Below are 16,500 nucleotides of genomic sequence, written 5' to 3'. Positions count from 1 at the left end.
TATTTAATAGTATATTTGTATGTTCATGGGCTAGCCATTCGATCGTGGATTAATCTTATGCGTAACTTCAACATTTGAACAGACCAATTGCAAACTCCCAACTTCTTTGATATTTGTTTAACTTCATATATTGTACGAGTAGTCAAGACGAACTCGAGTTGCGACGGAAGGCGCCATTCGCGATTGGATCTATGTATAATTAATCAACATGTTAGTCAACAGCGGCATGCGGCATGAGGAATAAATAGGTACGACAGATGGATGCATCGATCGGGGCACGACTGCTGCCTAACAGTTCTACTCGTATAATTTCATAAATTGACTAGTACGGCTATGGGCTATATTAAATAACTTTATGTGCTGAGTAATTCCATTTAAGTAGCTCAGGCTTTGTTCCTTGCGATCCTTGGTGTATTGGTGCAACGGCGTGAGTACGTTTGGCCAGCGGTAAACAAGTATAAAAATTGATATTCTCATCCAACAAAGGAAGAGAAGGATCATCCAACAATGCAACTGTCTACGGGTACATAATTAAATTAAGTTTTGTTTTGATTCTGGCTGGTGGCCATCGAAATAAGCACAAATGTAACACATAAGTAGGTGGTGTGCAAACAGAGATTCAACTATGCAATGTGGTGTGTAGTTCCTCGCTCTCTCTCTCTCTCTATACAGGATTGTTAATATATTCGATTATAATTCGGTATGCGATTCCAACAATAAATACAGCAATTCGGAATGTAAGACAGCGAGCTGTGGGTTCAAAATAAGACTGATTATAGGATCAGGGAGAACAAGGAGCAGCATTTCTGCACTCACCCAGTTTTCCTATTCCGCCTAGTTGTTAGTGGGTCGCGTGGGCAGCGGCGGTGCATTGCCGCTTCTATTTGGTATCGGTGGCGGACCACGTCCTCGATTCGGGAGCGGTGGCGGGGGTCCCATCGGTGCTCCAGCAGGCCCCGCCTGGCGACGTGGACTGTCCACTGGGCCACCACCAATGACTGGAGGTGGACCAGCTGGGGGCGGGTGCCGTGGTGCGGGTACGTCGTCCTGGATCTCCTCGTATATATTGCTGGTTGTCTCGTAGGCGGTGTCCGAGAGCTCCAGCGATGGCTGCTTGGAGGATGGAGTGGCCGCTGATGACCCGGGCGCCATCTGCCTTGTGGGCGTAGAGATAGGCGTGGCTTGCTTGCTTTGCATTTGACGCGGAGGAGTGGGCGGGCCGGAAGGCACTGCTGAGCCAGTTGGCGATGCCTTGCCAGAAGATGAGCCCGACGAGCAGACGGAGGCCAGCTCTGTGGGGGATTGCGCCTTGGAGGAGGGTGTGTTGTCCATGGCAGGCGGCCGAGGAGGCGCTTGCATCGGCTGGAGGGGCGCCTGCATCAGGGGCTGGGGCGGCATTGGTGGCTTGGCCGGCTTGGGCACAATGCTGATGACTCCGACATGGGGGATGTGGCGTGGAGAGTTCTTTGGCGACATGGGCATGGGCGGACGAGCGGGTGGACGCGTCGGCGGCTGCTTAGGCCGCTGAGGAATCTCCGGTGACACCTGCAGCAGCTGGGCCTGCTCTGTGGGATTAGCACACAGCGGAATGGTGTTTGTGGTGCACAGCTCGATCTCGCTGTCCACCAAGTGCTGCCAGTCGGGGGACTTTAGTTCGAAGACCAGCTCCAGGCCGCAGACTTGTGTGCTCTGTTTGGCGGCCGCGTTCAGAGCCGATTCGCCGTCTCGGAACGTCACCCACATGGTGTCCTCTACATAGCGCACAAGGGTCACCTCGCCCATTTTCGACAGCTCGGCAATCAGAGCAGACATCACGCTCTCGTCATAGATGGTGGGCCCCTCGTCGTCCACCGACGATTCCTGGACATGCACCACAATGGTGGAGTCTGGGGGTCCCAGATCCCTGATGACCTGCTCGAAGACGACCCGTCGACGCTGCTGATCGATTTCCATAATCTCTGCATCAATAATGGCGATGACGGGACGATGGTCACTCTGCTTCAGCTCGGAGCGTCCGTAGTGGATGAGTTTGCCAGGATTCCAGGAGGGAAAGTCGCCCTCGGCCAGCGCCTTCCTTCGCCGCCAGAGACATCTGTCCGTCCAGGCCGGGGCCCGCTGCTTCTCCGACGTGTCGTAGTCGTCGCTGAAGAGATCGTACTTGTAGGTCGGATCGAAGCTGATCTCCCCCTCCAGGAACTCGGAGAAAACGTTGCCCGCCTCTTGCTCCTTCCGCAGCTGGTCGAACTCGAGCACCGTGGAGAGATCGCCGGTGCGCACACACTCCTTTAGCTCATCCTTCTCCATGTCGATGCGGTAGTTGAAGTCTCCGCACCAGAATACCCAATCATGCGACTTCAGGGTTCTGCCCATGGGGAAGGCCAGTTTCCTGGTGATCTCAGAGTAGTCGGCGTTCCTCTCCGCCACCTGCGACTGGCCGGCCGCAAAGTGAGCGCACACAAAGCACATTGAGGTGCCGTGCAGAACGAATCTGATGGCGCAGGCTCCCTTGTTTCCCGTGGCCCCGCCCAGGCCGGTCTTCACACAATCAATAGCCACGTCCCGGATGTGGGGAGCATGCTCCGGACGAATGTATATGTACAAGCAGACGCCCACCAGCTGCTGGTAGGTGAGCAGCACATAGTCGTTGTCCCGGGAGATGGTCTTCTGCAGCTCCTCGGCCCACTGCTTGGCGTTGTCCGTACTAGCCGCCATGATGTTCGAGGCATTCAGGTCCACGATCTCCTCAAAGCCAATTGCATAGATGTCCACTGGATGATCGACATGCTCCGAGGGATTATTCACATCCACAAGGGCCTTGGATCGGGCCATGGCGTGGCAGTCTAGCAGCCAGTCCGCCAGAGAGTCCTTGAAGACAATGCTCCGGAAATGCTTGCCGCCATTCACGTTGTAAGTGCCAACGGCGACGCGACACATGCGCGGGTGCACGAACTCCGTGTAGCGCTTGCACAGCTCCCTGAGCACCGTTGTTGGGGCATGCAGCATGTTGGAGGGCAGCAGTATCCGTGCACGATCGGCCAGCTCCGAGCTAAGAGTCGAACCCACAAGGAGAACGTCAATTGCTTCCTAGAAAGATGATTTACAGTTACAATTGTTAGTCAGTTATTTTCTAGTTTAAGGAAGACATTTATTTACCTGCTTCGAGTTGTCCAAAAGATTGTTCTGTATGGTCCGGGCCGCCGAGCGGGCACCGTCCATCAGCTTGGAACCACCCTGAATGGCTCCTGTGCCGGCGTAGATCTTGCTCACCTCGTTGCCATTGTTGATCCACATCTGACGGAAGATCTCCTCGAAGCGAGAGATGTTCTGCTGCTTGCCGCCCATCTTCAGCGACTCCAGCTGCAGGTTGAGCACGTCCAGGCCCAGGTAGGTCTGCACACAGTTCGTGCGATCCAGGCAGTCCAGGCAATTGGTGCGCACAACTCCGAACTGCTCCCGTATGACCTCTCCGTTGATCGCATGGAACACACCGTAGTTGGCACCACAGGCCACGATTCGTTCCTTAAGCTTGGCCAAGGCGGTGAAGTTACCGCCGCGGCACTCCTGGTGATAGTCGAAGATCACGTGGGGAACGTCCTTGTGGGCGGACATGCCGTGGTGCCGCTGAAACTCATTGCTCAGCATGGCCTCGCCTTCTTTGCTACCGATGAGGGAGCTGCCCAGGAGATTCACAATCGTCTGATAGCCATATCGTTGCCTCATCATACTCATGTGCCGATCGAAGGCGGCTGCGGAGGTCTCGAAACCGCGAGACAGCTTGACTTTGTGCGATCCGACCTGCACACCCGGCTGCTCCCAGAAGAGCGGCACAGAGCCCCTGGTTTGAATATGGCTGGTAACCTCACCATCCACATAGATCACCTGCTCCGTCTCCACAAAGTTGGCCACGTAGCCCTCGTCGTTGGTGCCGCGCACATTGAACCGAGTGCCTGCCCGCTCGCAGCTCAGCCTGGATATGATGGCTGCCCGCGCGTTCTTAGCCCCCACGTAGACAGTGCGAATCTCCACGGAGCCACACATTGCCTGGAGCAGCCACGACTGGCAGTCAATTCCGAAGCGCATCAGGTGAATGTGCATCATGCGGTTCCAGAAGAAGCGATTGTCCGTCTCCGACGTCTGCTGCCGCCGCTGGGCGCACAGTGTGATGTCGAACTTGCTGAATGCACATCCCGAGGAGCCTGCCGCCGCACTGGCGCTGGTATTGGCGTGGGCGAAGTAAAACGTTCCAGAGTTGAGCAGCTTTCGCACCTCGCTTATCTTGTCTTCATTGGGGGTCGCATTTTGCAGCGACACAAAGGTCGTCTGAGTAATGCGAAACATCTCCACATCACCGATCTTCCCCATGGACACGCAGCCGGTCACCAGCACCAGGAACAGCACAGTGCTCTCGCCTGCATTCAACTGCAGGGCCCCCAAGCATCCGTAGGCGTCGCAGACTTTTGTGTACTGCTTCCTTATCACGTCCGTTTCCTGTTGCGTCAGCAGGGCCACAGCGTGCGACTCGAACAGGATGCTGTCGCTCTTGTGGCGGTGCTCCAGCAGCACACTGTGCGGCGACGGAGCTATGGACTTCTCCAGCACGCGAATCACCTTTGACATGGCCATGGCTATTGGTTTGTCTCTGTCTGTCTCTGTGGCTGGAGTTATCTAGTCCTTTTTCTTGGAATGATTCTAGTTGCTCGGGCTCTTCCAACCTCACAACGCTAAGACATCTGCAAGAGTAAATGAGAATATTTTAATTGTGGGTGTATTTTAATTTTCCATACCCATTGCATGAGCATTTAAGCACTTTCGCTGCGTTTGCTGGGCAATGTTTGAGCAGTAAAATTAGCATTTAAATCATTCGTAATGTATACATATGCTTGTGCAACTGTTTAACATTTTCAATCAATTAATTGACCTATGACATGGTGGGCCAAGGGTATCGACAATATCGTTCTAGAGTCTAGGTTGATTTTCATTTTTCGAGTCGTTAAAGAATCATAAATGCCACGAGAAGGTCTGCTAAACATCAACAGACAACTTTTAAGGATAAACAAACCAAAAACGAGAAAAATTTTGCACGAATTTTCCAATATTTCGGACCTCTTCCCACGCAGTCAAGTTCACCCACACACAAACACACAAGTTTCTGCCGGCCACAACAGCTGTGTGTTGTGTGTTCTACGCTCTCTCTCTCTCTCACTCTCGCATCTCTTTCGATGTGTGCGTGCGCTGATAAACACTTTTCTATACAATTGCATTCTATGGATTTTTCACATACAACAAAACCGTGGGAAGTTTTTTTGCACTGGGAAAAACACAATATTAACACTTTCCCTGCCCATCCGACGTTTGCACCGACATTCCCATGCCATATGTGCCGTTAATTATGGGTTTAAGGCACATGAACTATTGTTAATACCTTTTTTAGTCGTTATTCGATTTTAAAGTTATTTATTTGTTTTTTTTTTTTTTTTGGTATCGCGAATTGGATGGTGCACCGCGGAATTATCGATAAAATATACCGACAGACCCTCGGAAATATACCCTTAAATTTGTAAGATATACTGTAAATATACTGTAAATCTTAAATCATTTTTCTTGACTTTGATGATCTCCTTAATATTACCAGCTAGTTAGGATTCTCAGCGCTATAGCTAGAATTTTATCCAATTCATCAATCTATTTTCCACAAGATCGGCTAGTTTTCATGACATTATATTATTGGAATGTTTTGCAAAATAAAGTTAAAACTGAAAAGGTCCACCTACAAAATTAGCATAAAACGTTACGTGAGTGGGCAGGGATATATAGCATACTTTCAGGCTGAAGGTACCCCTGTTACCAAAGAGCGTTAAGCAGCCATATCCTGAAGTCCTTGCAGTCCTTGATGCCTTCAAACAACACGGGAGACTCACCCGCTCACGAGGAGGCCTGGCATGTCCTGATCCGACAGCAGCGGAGTTATAGGGTTGTGGGGATTCTAGTTTATAGCAACAGTAAAATGCCATTATCCTTAAAGTCCTTATAGTACAAGGATAAAATGGCATTATCCTTAATGTCCTTGCATGCGAAGAGAAGGCAAACTATCCAGGAGGATAGTTATCCTCCCCGATAACGAGGAGGCGTGGCATGGCCTAATCGGCCTAAACCTGGAGTCCTTGAGGTCCTTAATGGATTGAAACGATGCGGGAGACGTAGAGTCTCTCGCGAGGACACGTGGCAGGTCCTGAACCGACAGAAAATAGCCGATTCATAACCTTAATAATAACCATAATTTCCTTGCATCAGAAATGAGAGCACACGATCCGGGACACTTTCCCGATCCTAGGAAACAGGAAATAGCCGAGTTTTATTAAAAATAACATTAGAACGGCCTTATTCTTAATGTCCTTGCACCCGAAATGATTGAAAGCGAGCCGGGAGATCATCCCGATCCCTTCCTGTTCGGCTCACAAAGTAAGAACGAAACAACAAAACAACTCTGGCCTTTGTTGTTTTCAATTTCATTTTTCCTTGATGTTTCTGTTTTTATTGTATTTTATTGTTGTACAACAAACCATTTTTGTTGTAGAACAAACAAATATGTATGTTTATTCAAGTTGTTTAATCTATTTAAACCAGATTCAATCAGGTTCATTCAAGCCGTTCAAGTTGTTCAAACACTTTAAAACACGTTCAATCATGTGCATTTGTGTTCAATCAAGTTTAATCGTAACTCAGAAATCTGGCAGCACGGATCGGCATACGATAGCTATCGACATATCGATTTGGACAAGTGAGTCGGCGCAATTTTGAAAAGGTTGCACAAAGTGCAACTGCAGGCTGAGATTACGGCAAGGCTGGCACTTATAGATAAAACGAGGCCATTTATAAATGGGCAACAGGCGTTTGGTTCCAACGTACCGAGCTCTACTTTTGTTGCAGCACGGCGCTCAGAAATTTTTGAATTCTACTATCTAGCAAATATAGCGATATCTTAATACAGCAAAGCCACCGGAATTCTCATAGATAAGGGTTGGGCCTTCACTTTAGTACTCTGTGCGCGAATGAGTGTACCACTGGGTTTCCTCCGACGCACCGCCGAGCGCAATGTCTCATCCAACGCTTACTCCCGGTTCACGTGTATAGCGGTTGGCGCACTTGCCACATAACATTCTCAAACATTGATTAGATAGTTCGCAAGTATGCTGATTGGAAGTGCGTCCAACGTCGCCATTTTGAATGGTATAGTCCCAAAAATTGTAAATCACAATCGAGCCGATCCGCGGGCAGAGCACGCATCACCTCATGAATCAGATGATTCATGCCTTATCGCGCTCGACAAGTCTAATTAAGTGTAAACATTTGTATATAGATACATTGTCTGAGCGTTATTCCAGAATGTAAACAATGCTGGATGCAGAATTAACTGGGAATGTGTTATGCTGGTCATGAGGTTCTACTTTTGCCATTTGATTTTTATTTGGTATAATTACCTTTGCTTTGACTAGCTTTAGCCTTAGTTACAAATATATTTAAAAAATAGTACACTTTAGTTTCTTATCAGCTCGCAAAGTAATTCGATTTTTGCATCTAGTTTCTTTCAACAGCAGCGAATCAAACAATATTCCACATTAATAGTAGCTAGATATAGGCTAAGGGTTTCGAATCTCTACATAATCTAATCAACCAATTAATAGTTGGCGCTAATTTAAGTTAAACTTAAGTTACCCGGCAACAAGGGTTTGATAAGAGTTCAGATATTGAAGCCGAATTTACATAATAATCTGTGATAATCGAAGGAACGTGTTACATTTCGGAAGTTGCATTCGATCTCCTTCCTCTATTGTTCGCTATTTGGATTTAATTATTTTCTCACCTTTTAGGGCATCGCAGAAATAGCCGGCAGACGCTTCAAATTGGCCTTACCAATGGCAGCGCAGTACTGCCGTAAAGCTAATAGCTACTCATATTCATATTCATATACGTTTCCTATTCATTTCTTAATTAATTTACATATAGACTTAAGGCGTCACTGCTAGTGAGTGAATCGAGTGATTCGTTTGTTCTCGATCTCTCTACTACTATCCATCTCCCTCTACTCTCTTCTCCTCTCCACTCCACCGCTGTGCTACTGATATGCCAACTGTAATCTGTGGACTCGCAATTCATAAATATGTTTGTGTTTTTATACTCGGTTTAAGTTCAATACGATAAGGGACTCTGGTGAAAGAAAGAGGAAAATTCCTCAAGAACAATCCCCAAGGCAGCCATCAAGTAATACTTTTGATACTTTCTACACTTTGGTTTTTCAACCATGCGTAATGTCCAGTCTGACCCCTGCCCCCACACACCCCAAAAACATAATTCCAACAACTGTTCAAGATCATTTCTGTAGTCCCGCATTAGAACGGAGCAGAGGCAACGATCGCGTCAAGTGTGCGCTGGTTGTTACTCTTACGAGTAATTATGGCAAATAAGTGAGTGTCGGCGGTGGCGTGACTCAGCTCAGCTTTTCCCACATTGCCCAGTATTTTGAGTAGCAGCGCCCTTAGGCTAGGGGGCCCTGACACTGTCTGAGTCATGCTCGTGCGCTGATAAGAATGATCTATTTATGCTTAGCCTCAAAACGAAATAATGATATCAATGAGCAAACATCAATCACAACAGTAATGGTACTTAGAATGGGGACGATCATGTAAATTTGATTTATTCAATGGCATTCTTTATCGGAGCTTATTTATGTACAGAAGCTGCGGCAAACAAACAAAACAAAAACGCAACTAATAAGACTATAAGTCTACAAACTATAATAAATCATATCTAGGGTGGGCTTAGCAGTACAAAATAATCAATAATTACGATACGAAAAGCAACAACAGAAGCAGAAATAATAATTATAAACGTCTGCTAACTAACTAACAACTAGAGCTCGCAACGAGTATTATTCGCGATCGCAAAATGTCCGTACAGACTAGGGGTGTAAATGTTGGCTACAAATATATATATATACCTTCATAAATATATGTATATATGTATGTACAAAGCAACAACTTATGTCGTAAGAAGTAGGAATCGTTAACCAGTTTGTGCGAAGCCACCAAACTGTGCCACAAGCTGGGCGGCAAGGCCCTAGATTGCTGTGATCTGGGAACCACAAGGCGACGTCGCTCGGTTTGTCTGTCATCGAGTCGAATCAATGCGTACGCCTATGCCTATGCCTATGCCTCTGACTCTAATCTAATCGAATCCGCGCTGGCATGCCACGCTGCATGTCTAAGACTGTGGGTATAAACGCAGCAGTTAACTAAATTCCCTTAAAGCTGGACATTTGGATTGTATGTGTGGGTGTGGGTGTGGATGGGGGTGTACGCTATGCCTATGCCTATGCATGAGAGTGGAGTCTGTTCTTTTTACAGCATTAAGTCTATGCTTACGTAGTGACTAAGGGTTTAGCTAATAATACTACTACCAGACGTCACCAGTCACCAGCTCCGTCTTCCGTCTACGTTTGCAGTCCGCTGAGTTACTCAAAAGTACAACATAATTAACTTAACTAGTTGCTGCTACGACACCAGCAGGCGGTGCTTCGCTCCTGTACAGAATGTGGCGGCTGGCGTGACCTCCGCCACCGCTGACGCAGTCGGTAACGTCGGCGCCGGCTGTGGCTGCAGCGGTGCGGTTGGACAGTCGGCGGGTGTGTTCAACTCGTAGGCCATGCCGCCCCAGTGCAGCTTGAAGGTGCGGGTCCGCCAACGTATCGCCGGATCCCAGAGTGCGTGCAGGAACAGATAGGGCCCCGTCAGCTCCCTGAACAGCCAGCCAATGACGAACTCGAACTTGTGGAACGGCATCGATCCGTGCTGGACTATGGAGAGCAGCAGCCAGTCGGACAGCAGCCAACAGAGTATGTGCACCATGTAGAACACCAGGGGGTCCCAGTTGAACAGAACCGAGGCTGACCAGGCCGCAAAGGCTCCCAGGATCATGCACTCGGAGAGTGGCTCCAGCAGGATGGTCGTGGGCACCATGGCCACGCGCAGCTTCGCCCATCGTATGAGCCGGGCCTGGAAGCTGCCGATGTCGCACAGTCCGCTGTTCTGCAGTGCGGGCTGATTGGAGATTCTCATTTTCCATCCCAGCTTCGTCACGCCCTTGGCTATGAAGAAGTCCTCCGCAAGGTAGCAGCCGAACGCCCTCAGGCCGCCTAGCTGGTCGATGACTGCTTTCCGCAGCAGACACGACATTCCCGTGTGGCAGTTGATGCCGAGAACATCGGCCGATAGGTAGATCCTGCTCTGGACGGTGCCGAAGAACACCTTCTCGAAGATGGCGGCAAATCCCTCCCGGTCGCAGGTAAATGGCATCTGATGGACCAGTGCGTGCTTATCCGACATGTTCTGCACCATGTCCAGCAGCGTGTCGTTCTTCATTTTGATGCCGCTGTCGGAGATCATTACGAAATCGTACTTCGCCGCCATGTACCCTGGATGGATGTTGTTGATTTTCGGATTCACGCCCACATCAGAGCCGCCCACAAAGAGCCGGGCATCTATCCGGGGATACTTTTCCAGCAGCCCCTCGACCAGCTTTATGGCCGGATCGTCCTTGTTCTCCACACAGAAGAGCAGCTCGTACACTGGATAGTCCATCGTGAAGAAGGTCTCCAGGTTGTGCTGCAGGTTCGGGTCCACGCCCATCAGCGGCTTGAGGATAGAGACTCCTGGAAGTGGCGACGACTCTGGCGGCAACTTGCACGACTTCTTGTGCAGCTTGTACTTCCCGTAGCAAATGGCTATCAGATGGACCATCCAGGTGCCAAACCAGAAAATCATGAAAAACGCTGCGAAGCCGTACAGTGGCACAGGTAGGTGTGACATCGCTCTGTCCCCTGTCTCTGTGGGCGTGAGTGTGCTGTGGTGTGTGAGTGGCGCTCCCTATCTCGTTGTTCGACGGAGTCTCTGACTGTGTGTGGTGTGTGTCGCGGGGTGGGTGGGCGCTGCGGTGCGCTGCTGCTTTGCCACAGATTTACTTGGTATGCATTGGTTGCGGTTTGTCAAGCGTTACCTTTTTTAAAGGCTTTCCCGATTCTTTTTCTCGCGCACATCGGATCAGGCGGTTCGCGTATTTAACATTTTTTTTCGTGTGCCCTAGTGTAGGGTTGTCAAATATATAGCAAAATATCTTTATATCGATATTTTTTGAAAATATTCGTGATTTTATATCGTGATATTTTTATCGACAAAATATCAATATATTCATATATTTCTGCGGTATTTTTAGATATTTTAAGTTCGGTAAATAACCTAAGGATCTTAATAAATATATAGGATACATTGTATTTTTGCACAAAAGTGCATGTATGTAACGCACAGAAGGAAATGCTCCCGACCCCAATAAGAATATATATTCTGTTGTTAGTAGTATTGATTAGCATCAATAGCCGAGTCTGTATAGTCAAGTCTGTCGGTCCGTCTAGTTTGTCGGCTAGTACTCAGAGACTATAAGAGCTAGAACCACCGAATTTTGCTCCTAGACTGCTCTGATATCACTGGGTTTTCTCGACCATACACAGACACCGCATGTATGTGTTGGTACGTGACTTATGGCTAGTGGTCTCAATTACTACGAAAGCAAACGGAAAGACCTCCGCAAAACAACTGTTTCTCAGAGTTTTCTACAGTTCTGGTGGCTTTTGTGAGGTGTGAGCGAGATAGGAACATGATTTGGAGGATTTTCGTACTGTTACTGAAAAAACCATAATCACTCACTCAAAAGGATTATATATGTATGTAAAGCGAAGAAAATTTGAAAAAGTCAAATTAAAAACGCAGAAAAGTGGAATAAGGATAAAATATGTTATAAACATTTGTTAGGTTACTGTTTACTTCATGGTAGCTATTTATTTCCGAAGCGTACGGAAGTGAATTTTAGCAAATACATTTTTTTTTTTAATCGTTATAGCGAAATTGGTTGGCCACAGACGATGAGTCCGCATTGACCAGGTACAAATGTTACTAAAAATTTAGAACTCAAAAAAAAGCTGTTTGCCGAACGAACACTAGAAATATAATTTTAGCAAATATATACAAGCAAAAAATATCAAATATATCGATATTTTCACAGTGATATATTTTCTATTATTTTGATATTTTTCCAAGAAAAATATACCACCGATATGATATTTTTTAAATATTTGACAACCCTAAGTCATTTATTGGTTTTTCGGAATTTGTGTAAAAAAAAACCCATCGAAAATAAACTGAAATGCTGCACTGGTCGCACAAAAATTCTCTGTAGAATACAACAGTGGCAGTAGGTGTCATAATGGAGTCCCCAAACAGTCCTTCGCTGGAACAGTCTGCTGGTCCGACTGAGGATGAGCCGAAGACAAAGTCCCAGGCGGAACAAACAGATGGTAGTAATATCGTGTCCAGGGTCTTCAAGACAGAATTCGATGCCAAATATAAGATATACGACATGCGAACGCCGCTTAATGCCTTCATGTCGGGGCAGTATAAGCGGAGCGGGGCATACAATACTCTGAGGAATCGCCTTCCCGTCATTTTGACGAATGTGATAGACACGCTGACCAAGGATAAGAGCGAGCTGGTTGAACAATTCGGTGAGGTTTGTAATCGGATAAGAACGCTTATTCCAACTTAATCACTAGCACCCATCGGTTTTTAACAGGAAGCCCGCGAGGAACTCAAAATCATCATTGGCCTCATATCCAGGCTGAAGTACGAGCTGCAGACGGACAAGCCGTTTCAGGCATTCGCAGGCGAAGGTGAGACATGGATTGTATTTGCTCCTGCTGTAGTCATATATGAGTTCATTATTGCAGAGCCCGATCGTGCACTTTGGAATAAGTTTCTCAGTCTGCTGCCCGATGAGGAGCGCACCTTCTTCAGATCCTGTTGTCTGTATTCCGAGTGCTATATGCACAGGAAACTCTACTCCTTTGTGGAGAACAGCATCTTCCTAAGGCCGTACGACTTCCACGTCAAGATCAAGGAGCATTCGTTGACGAGCTGCATAGATGATGTACTCTCGCTCACCAAGTATACGCGTCGCACAGACAAAAGCCTGGAAATCTTTGGGGAGCTGCTGAGGATTAACTTGTGGAGCAACTGCAACGACGCGCCCAGAGATCTGGAAACACCGGCACCACCACCCTCGCCATTCAATAAAAATGTGCTTGAAGATGTCATCGCAGCAGATGAATACATACTCGCCAACCAAGAGGCGCAGATTTGGCAGTGCCTGGACAACCGGAAGCAGAATAAGCCAAGCCAAGTGGATTTTATTCTGGATAATGCCGGCTATGAGCTGTTTACCGACTTCATCTTGGCAGAGTACATGATTGAGAAGGGACTGGCCACAAAGGTTTGCTTCCATGTGAAGGCACATCCCTGGTTCGTGACTGACGTGACGGCGCGAGATTTCAAATGGACGCTGGAATACTTGAGTCAGCATCCAGATTATATCATTAGCTTAATTGGCAAAAAGTTTTTGCAGTTCCTGGAGGAGGGAAAGTTTGAATTAGCTCATATCTCACATTTCTGGACATGTCCATACCCATTTTACAGGTACAGTGCACACTCGTGTGGATTTAAGGATCCTTCTCACTAACTTTGGTTTGTTTTGTTTCCAGAATGCGCGAGGCAGATCCTGACTTATACAGCTCTCTGCAGCAGTCCAAGCTAATCGTTTTCAAGGGCGACCTTAATTATCGCAAGCTCCTGCAAGATGTTTGCTGGGACTCCACCCAGGACATGAACACATGCCTGCGCGGTTTCCTGCCGAGCAATATGTGTGCTATTCGTAGGGTCAAGGCGGAGGTCATATGCGGACTGCCCGAGGGTGTTAGTGAGACTCAGAGCCGAAAGGATCCCCACTGGATGATCTCTGGCATTTTTGGCGTCATCCAGTTCGTGGATGGATCACGCGAATTTGGCTATTAGAGCGTAAAATGTACCAAAGGCTTTACAGTTTAAATTATTTATTATAAAATACAATTTGAATCCAACTTAACAAGTTTTAGTGATCTGGCAGCACTGCCACTCGATAAGCTGCCACTCTTGGCAATGTAAATACTGGTCTATCGATAACTCCCGAAAAATAAACTTTCCGTCATGGTGACCATTTTCGGTATATTATATACTTTTGTATATATTTTTAGTTTTAACCCTAGTTTGCAAATCAGCTTATCTTCTGGAGAATTTAATGATGATTCGAGTAAAACAGCAGTTTTAAAGCCGAGAGTCCTAACCAGATGGTAATATTTACATACATTTACATACTGACGACAAAGCTCCCTTGCTTCCAGAAGGGGTGATTAAATGAAAAATTCAAATTCAAATTTGTAAAATATAAGGTCATAAGGTATACAATCCAATAAAAAAGAGTATTTATAATAAGCAAAATTGATTCTTCAATCGGGTTAAATTATTGTTTCAGTGGTGAAAGGCTTTGGAAGATAGCAATATCAAATAGAACATCAAAATCGAGGAATATGATTGAAGATTACGGTATATTTTACTAAATTTTTTGAAAATGAAAAAGTATATTCTGGTATACTCCCGATGGTCTGTCGGTATAATTAATCTCGCTGCCGTGCATCTTAACCCCGCCACATATATTTATCAAAAACAACGACCTTTTAAACTTCCGTCTTTCAAAATGAGTTTGCCCTTAGATGCCGATTTTGATAAAAAGAATGGAGTTATTGACGCAGAGACGCCCCCGCACACAGAGCTGGCGGCCCTATATAAGCAGTAAGTGCCCGCTAAATATAGCACATAGTATAGATATGGTCCATACATATGTAACATGCACACGAGCTATACTATATGCGCAGACTAATCTTTACATATACTATAAATGGAAATGTGATTACTTGTTTACAGGAGCTTCGCCTACTACACGTTCCGCGTGCGACTGCCATCGACTTTGGCCACAATTGCCGCATCGCTGGTCAAGGACAAAGACGAGCTTTTGGCCACATATGGTGCAGTGAGTAGTTGCTGCATTCCCCATGGTCAATGGCAATGCCAATGCGTAACCTTGATTACCCCCCATTGTCTACACAGGACGCAGGCGCGGATATTGAGCAAAATGCAGCGGCTGTCACGCAGCTGCGCGAGGACATTCTCAACAACGGACCCCTGTTGCCCTTTGAGGGTAAGGGTAAGTGATCATTATCCGTGCTACGTACCGCAGCTACAGTAATTTCCTACTTAGATGCCGATGCCCAGATGTGGAACGCATTCCTAGAGAAGCTACCCAAGGAGAAGCGCAGCTACTTCACTGCCTGCTGGCTGTATTCCGAATGCTACATGTACCGCAAGATCGCTGCCATTTTCCAGGCCACACCGCGTCTGTCCGCCTTTGACTACTTCAGGGAGCAGAAGCAAACTGCGGCTAGGCTCAGTGTCGATGCCATGCTGGCCGTGGCAAAGGCCACACGCCACAACGAGAGAAACTCGGATACCTTCCGGCAGCTTATCAAACTAAATTTGTGGGGCAACCGCTGCGATCTGTCCATTACGTCGGGCAAGCAGGTGAAACCCACTGGCAATGCCTTCGATCAGATCACAGATTTGGAATCAAAGCTGCTAATAGACGGCACTGCCGCCATTTGGCAGGCAATCGACGGAGCCTCCGGTGATGGGATTGTCGACATAATCTTCGATAATGCCGGCTACGAATTGTACACGGACCTCATTCTGGCCGAATACATTATTGACAAGGGACTGGCGGCGAAGGTGCGATTCAATGCCAAGGCCATTCCCTGGTTCATATCGGACGTGATGGCTCACGACTACCATTGGACACTCCAGTTCCTGGCCGACCATCCAGATGCTGTGCTCAGTGAGCTCGGCAAGAAGTGGCAGCGTTTCACAGCCGAAGGCAAGTTCGAGCTCTCCCCCCTCGAGCACTTCTGGACAAGCCCCTACGAGTTCTATCGCATGCGCGAGGAGAAGCCAGACCTCTATGCGAGGCTACAGGAGGCGCAGCTGGTAATATTCAAAGGCGACCTTAACTATCGCAAGCTTCTGGGCGATTTCTCTTGGCCCAGCACGGAATCCTTTGACACCTGCCTGAGGGGTGAGTTATCCATTTGCAACCAAAGCTCTCATCGTTTATTAATTTCTCTCTTTAAGGCTTTCGTCCCTCGAATCTGTGCACTCTGCGCACTGTCAAAGCTGACCTGATTTGCGGCCTGGGGCAGGGAGTCGCCGAGCAACTCTTTGCCAAGGACAAGGAGTGGATGCTCACCGGGGAGTACGGCGTCATACAGTTTGCGAGCAAGTAAACCAAAGATTAGGATGCAGAAAGGAATAGTTGAATTGTTGTAATCATATAACTTAGACAAAATTATTGATGTACAGCTTCTGGCATTGTTATCGCTTCCTCCCACATCAGAGATTTCCCCCCCGAAAGGGAATAGTTCAATAATATACTCGTCGAAAACGGCACAGTTTGGAATCATAGCTTTGCCTGGCAGGAAGC

At 47.4% G+C, this 16,500-nt stretch overlaps 4 protein-coding genes across 4 annotated transcripts; 2 read left to right on the top strand and 2 right to left on the bottom strand.

Annotated features, from left to right (window-relative positions):
* Positions 1-116: 116 nt before the first annotated feature.
* Positions 117-4,855, bottom strand: LOC117891686 (synaptojanin-1). The gene is made up of 3 exons (XM_034797265.1): positions 3,154-4,855; positions 817-3,084; positions 117-750 (listed from the first exon to the last, which is right to left on the bottom strand). The coding sequence occupies exons 1-2, from the start codon at positions 4,621-4,623 to the stop codon at positions 835-837; spliced, it is 3,720 nt and encodes a 1,239-aa protein (XP_034653156.1). The 5' UTR covers positions 4,624-4,855; the 3' UTR covers positions 117-750; positions 817-834.
* Positions 4,856-8,523: 3,668 nt separating this feature from the next.
* Positions 8,524-11,135, bottom strand: LOC117890308 (ceramide glucosyltransferase). The gene has a single exon (XM_034795087.1). The coding sequence runs from the start codon at positions 10,860-10,862 to the stop codon at positions 9,549-9,551; it is 1,314 nt and encodes a 437-aa protein (XP_034650978.1). The 5' UTR covers positions 10,863-11,135; the 3' UTR covers positions 8,524-9,548.
* A 1,092-nt stretch (positions 11,136-12,227) lies between these two features.
* LOC117890307 (damage-control phosphatase ARMT1) lies at positions 12,228-14,019 on the top strand. Its single transcript, XM_034795086.1, has 4 exons — positions 12,228-12,612; positions 12,676-12,772; positions 12,830-13,574; positions 13,640-14,019. The coding sequence occupies exons 1-4, from the start codon at positions 12,310-12,312 to the stop codon at positions 13,947-13,949; spliced, it is 1,455 nt and encodes a 484-aa protein (XP_034650977.1). The 5' UTR covers positions 12,228-12,309; the 3' UTR covers positions 13,950-14,019.
* Positions 14,020-14,603: 584 nt separating this feature from the next.
* Positions 14,604-16,476, top strand: LOC117890153 (damage-control phosphatase ARMT1). Its single transcript, XM_034794843.1, has 5 exons — positions 14,604-14,762; positions 14,895-15,000; positions 15,078-15,174; positions 15,229-16,095; positions 16,152-16,476. The coding sequence occupies exons 1-5, from the start codon at positions 14,668-14,670 to the stop codon at positions 16,301-16,303; spliced, it is 1,317 nt and encodes a 438-aa protein (XP_034650734.1). The 5' UTR covers positions 14,604-14,667; the 3' UTR covers positions 16,304-16,476.
* The last annotated feature ends 24 nt before the right edge of the window (positions 16,477-16,500 follow it).

This window comes from Drosophila subobscura, chromosome E (assembly GCF_008121235.1).
Source record: "Drosophila subobscura isolate 14011-0131.10 chromosome E, UCBerk_Dsub_1.0, whole genome shotgun sequence".
In the NCBI taxonomy this organism is placed as follows: domain Eukaryota; kingdom Metazoa; phylum Arthropoda; class Insecta; order Diptera; family Drosophilidae; genus Drosophila; species Drosophila subobscura.
The sequence above is the reverse complement of the archived record's forward strand: the minus strand, read 5'-3'. Positions and strand labels throughout refer to the sequence as shown.

What these genes read in the sequence shown, in the direction of transcription:
- LOC117891686 (XM_034797265.1), bottom strand. Translation starts at nt 4,623, where the DNA reads ATGGCCATGTCAAAGGTGATTCGCGTGCTGGAGAAGTCCATAGCTCCG. An exon ending in TTTTGGACAACTCGAAGCAG is followed by an intron (nt 3,085 to 3,153) that starts GTAAATAAATGT and finishes TCATCTTTCTAG; the next exon opens with GAAGCAATTGACGTTCTCCT.
- LOC117890308 (XM_034795087.1), bottom strand. Translation starts at nt 10,862, where the DNA reads ATGTCACACCTACCTGTGCCACTGTACGGCTTCGCAGCGTTTTTCATG.
- LOC117890307 (XM_034795086.1), top strand. Translation starts at nt 12,310, where the DNA reads ATGGAGTCCCCAAACAGTCCTTCGCTGGAACAGTCTGCTGGTCCGACT. An exon ending in TGGTTGAACAATTCGGTGAG is followed by an intron (nt 12,613 to 12,675) that starts GTTTGTAATCGG and finishes GGTTTTTAACAG; the next exon opens with GAAGCCCGCGAGGAACTCAA. An exon ending in TGTCCATACCCATTTTACAG is followed by an intron (nt 13,575 to 13,639) that starts GTACAGTGCACA and finishes TTTTGTTTCCAG; the next exon opens with AATGCGCGAGGCAGATCCTG.
- LOC117890153 (XM_034794843.1), top strand. Translation starts at nt 14,668, where the DNA reads ATGAGTTTGCCCTTAGATGCCGATTTTGATAAAAAGAATGGAGTTATT. An exon ending in GTTGCCCTTTGAGGGTAAGG is followed by an intron (nt 15,175 to 15,228) that starts GTAAGTGATCAT and finishes TTTCCTACTTAG; the next exon opens with ATGCCGATGCCCAGATGTGG. An exon ending in CTTTGACACCTGCCTGAGGG is followed by an intron (nt 16,096 to 16,151) that starts GTGAGTTATCCA and finishes TCTCTCTTTAAG; the next exon opens with GCTTTCGTCCCTCGAATCTG.